The sequence below is a fragment of the Triticum urartu genome, chromosome 3 (assembly GCF_003073215.2).
Source record: "Triticum urartu cultivar G1812 chromosome 3, Tu2.1, whole genome shotgun sequence".
Lineage (NCBI taxonomy): Eukaryota > Viridiplantae > Streptophyta > Magnoliopsida > Poales > Poaceae > Triticum > Triticum urartu.
In genome coordinates this window covers 276412821-276416868 of record NC_053024.1, presented here as the reverse complement: position 1 = coordinate 276416868, position 4048 = coordinate 276412821, and the positions used below count along the sequence as shown (strand labels likewise).

General features: G+C 50.8%; 1 protein-coding gene across 1 annotated transcript; it reads left to right on the top strand.

The window, feature by feature from the left end:
* Positions 1–2532: 2532 nt before the first annotated feature.
* LOC125548327 lies at positions 2533–3442 on the top strand. The gene is made up of 2 exons (XM_048711962.1): positions 2533–2701; positions 2815–3442. Exons 1-2 carry the CDS (start codon positions 2618–2620, stop codon positions 3034–3036), a joined length of 306 nt encoding a protein of 101 aa, XP_048567919.1. The 5' UTR covers positions 2533–2617; the 3' UTR covers positions 3037–3442.
* The last annotated feature ends 606 nt before the right edge of the window (positions 3443–4048 follow it).

The window sequence follows — 4048 nt, the reverse complement described above, 5'->3', positions numbered from 1 at the left end:
GCTCGTTGAGTACCCGCGGTTGATTCACGAATTGGGGGCTGAAAGGACATACTTTTCCGACGGCCCTCTATGTGGATCTTTGTGGCGGAGCGACAGGACAGGTTGAGACCACCCAGGAGAGAGGTGGGCCTGGCCCTGGTCGGCGTTCGCGGTTACTTCAAGATAACACGCTTAACGAGATCTTGGTATTGATCTGAGTCTGGACACTGGCCAATACGCACTAACCAACTACGCGGGAACAGTTATGGGCACTCGACGTCGTGGTATCAGCCGAAGCCTTCATGACGTTAGCGACTGAGCGGCGCGCGCCGAGTTGGACCGCGTAACGCAACTTCCTTTGTAATGGAGGTAGCTAGGTCTGCTCACCGGCCACGTACGAAACGTGCAGGTGTGCAATGGGCCCAGACCCCTGCGCTCATAGGATTTAGACCGACGTGCTGACCTCTCTGTTGTGCCTAGGTGAGGCTGTGACGTGTTGATGTCCCGAGGCCGGGCATGACTCAGGTAAGTGTGTCCAGCCAAAGGGGATCAAGCGTGTTGGGAAATGTGGTGCACCCCTGCAGGTACGTTGATCTATTCGAATAGCCGTGTCCCTCCGTAAAAGGATGACCCGGAGTTGTACCTTGACCTTATGACAACTAGAACCCGATACTTAATAAAATACACCCTTCCAAGTGCCAGAGACAACCCGGTGATCGCTCTCTCACAGGGCGACGAGGGGAGGATCGCCGGCTAGGATTATGCTATGCGACGATACTTGGTTAACTTACCATCTACTCTCTTCTACTTCTTCAAGATGGAGGCTGCCAGAAGCGTAGTCTTCGATAGGACTAGCTATCCCCCTCTTATTCTGGCATTCTGTAGTTCAGTCCACATATACTACCTCTTTCATTGATACCAATGCATATGTAGTGTAGCTCCTTGCTTGCGAGTACTTTGGATGAGTACTCACGGTTGCTTTGCTCCCCCCTTTTCCACTTTCTATACCCGATTGTTGCAACCAGACGATGGAGTCTAGGAGCCAGAAGCCACCGTCGACGACAACTCCTGCTACTCTGGAGGAGCCTACTACTACGTGCAGGCCGTTGATGACGACCAAGAGTAGTTTAGGAGGATCCCAGGCAGGAGTCCTGCGCCTCTTTCGATATGTATCCTAGTTTGTGCTAGCCATCTTATGGCAACTTGTTTAACTTGTGTCTATACTCAGATATTATTGCTTCCGCCGACTCTTGTGTTTTCGAGCTTATGTATTCGAGCCCTCGAGGCCCCTGGCTTGTAATATAAAGTTTGTTTTATTTTAATTAGTGTCTTGTGTTGTGATATCAACCCGTGAGTCCTTGATCTTGACCGTACACATTTGCGTGTATGATTAGTGTACGGTCAAATCGGGGGCGTCACACTCCGACGGGTTATAAATGTTCCCGTATGAGCTGTGTCAGTAACTCGGCCAATGGTTCATCCCAACTGGTTGCTTGAAGTTAACCAAACTGTAGTGGTGGCAACTTGTGCGCCTGCCCATTGAACCATCCAGTGCAGAGGCGGCTGAAAATATATGATAACTTGCCTCCAAATTGTTGGAAGAAAAACCAGGCTACCCGAGCAGTGACTTGCTTGCACTCAATAAACAACTTATGCAAATAGGTGTGGCCCGATGCGTTGATGTAGACCAGACCATGATAGACGGACGGTAAAGACGACCACAACATCAGAGATGGTATGGCGCGGGTGAGCGGGCTGCGGGCATGGACAGATGAGTCATCCGCGGCGTTGTAAGCCGGTGCGGGCGAGTCAATCACAAGTGTGGTAAGCCACGCGGACGGGTGATTTAGCCACGTCGTGTTGATGAAAATTGGGCCGCAGAGGCAGCGGTTTGCACATATATTCATCGAGCATCATTGGTCATCGCTCTTGCAGTGAACAATTGTCCTCCATAACAAATATCGCAAGCCAGAGTAACTGTTCTCAAAAGGTAAATGCATCAATAAAAATTGACTGGATAGATTTCACCTGATATATTTGGTCGAATGAACGAGGACCTTGATGATGCATAATGCTGGATTTAGTATGGCCGAAAAAATAGACAAAATACTGCTCTGTGAATATCATAGTACTTGTAATACTGTGCCAGGCTTCCACGTGATTATAACACGAAAATTAGCTAGCCCTTGCCTTTTTTGTTTCTTTCTTGGTAGCCATCCTGATGTGCATATAGCAGTTTTGAGGGATTAAAAAAATCTGAAGTGCCTTGTCGACTTGGCCTTTACGTAGACAATACTCAATTCAGCACTATTCCGTAACTGAATTGGCTTCGCTCAATTAGCATCAGACGTCCACTCTATGACTGATGTCTGTTGGTTTGCAGATTCCCACGTTATGGAAATTCCTTGGAATTTGAAGTGAGCAGTAGAAGTACGCGCAACTGCAAGTAGCAGCAACTCGGTTGACCCCTTATGTGATAATGTAGAGACAATAGCACAAACAGACGCCTTGGCCATTTGAGCTTTCATTTACGGCCTCAGGGCACAGGCGGCTTATGACGGCGGCTGCTGCAGCAGAGTAGGTAAGAGGTGTGGCCATCGTCTTTAGAGGCAGTAGTGGGTGGCGACTCAAATAAGCCATGGCCGCAGTAGTAGTGGAGGCACAGAGGCAGAGGGCGGGGGAGATGCCTACGTGGGAGGCCGCATGGGTGGCCACTGACAAGGTAGGGCGCCGGGCCAGTCTGCGGCTAGTGGTGGCAGAGGCGCTCACGAGCCATGGCCGAGTCCTCCTCCGAATTGTGGAGTTTTTACCAATCATGTTCGGGTCCTTCTCCAGGTCGTGATTGTGCTGTCGAAGCAATGGGGCGGAGGTGGCTTGAAGGCGGGCGGCTCGGAGCGACAGCAGAAAGCAGATCGCCCAGTCCGTCGGGGCGAGTTTGGCGGAGGCGGCTGCTCGACGGTGGAGCGACGGGGAGGCGCGCCGGCGATGACCACAAGGCGGCCCAAGGCGAGGCGAGGCCGGCGACCCGGGACAACCATAGCAGAAGTGGCGGCTTGACAGCGGAGTAATGCAGAGGCGAAACGTCGAGGCGGCAGCAGGTGCAGAGGCGCCGGTGGCGGCCGGCAGCAGGACCACAAAGACAACGGGTCGATGGTGGCCGGCTTGTGGGCGAGGCCACGGTCGTAGGGGCGGAGGTCGTGACCGGTTCTGTTTCCTTAGTAGTACTAGTCCATGGTTGATAATATCCTCTTGTTTCCATCAGGTGATGAGTAGTAGTAGCAGTGACTTTGTCCGATCTCCCCATAACTAGCTTTATCATCTCGGAACTTGAGCACACAACTAGCCTCGCCTTGGTTTCTAATGATAGCTCAATAGAAATCGATCTGGATTCGACGGATCATCTAGTTGCGGCGGCGCGCTCCACGCAAACCTAATATTTCTTTAATTCAAAACCTTGTACGGGTATTTGATCTGACTGCTCTTCTTGAATACGATGTAAATACTTCCCCAATGATTCTTCTTCATCTAAAAAGTTGCAAACTTCTCAATCCCTAGAAAAGATCCCTCCAAGAACTCAACACCACCGTGCGCGAGCCCCTCGGTGGGCGCCAACTGTCGTGCATTTGTCACGGCAGATGTCCTTAGTGCGAGGACTTAGTCGTGACGCCAACACATCTATGTTGTAGCTTGAGAGGGGTTGACTGGGACGAGAGAAATGATGCTTTTACCCAGGTTCGGCCCCTCACGGTGGAGGTAAAAGCCTACATCCTGCTTCATTGATATTGATGATGATGATCATGATTAGAGAGGTGCTCTATCTCGAGAGCTATTGACTTGTCTATCTAAACCTAACTTGTGAAAACTTGTCCCTCTTGGGGTGCCCTGCTCCTCCTTATATAAGTTGAAGGGGCGGTTTACATGTGGAGTCCTAGTAGGATTAGGATTACTCTATTACAAGTGGAGTCGTAGTCTTGCTTTGTAAGAGAATATTCCTTATGCCTTAAACCGGCCTACCATAACATGAGTCGGCCTTCCATGAACCGCCTTCTGGGCCACCGGGTCTTGTCGC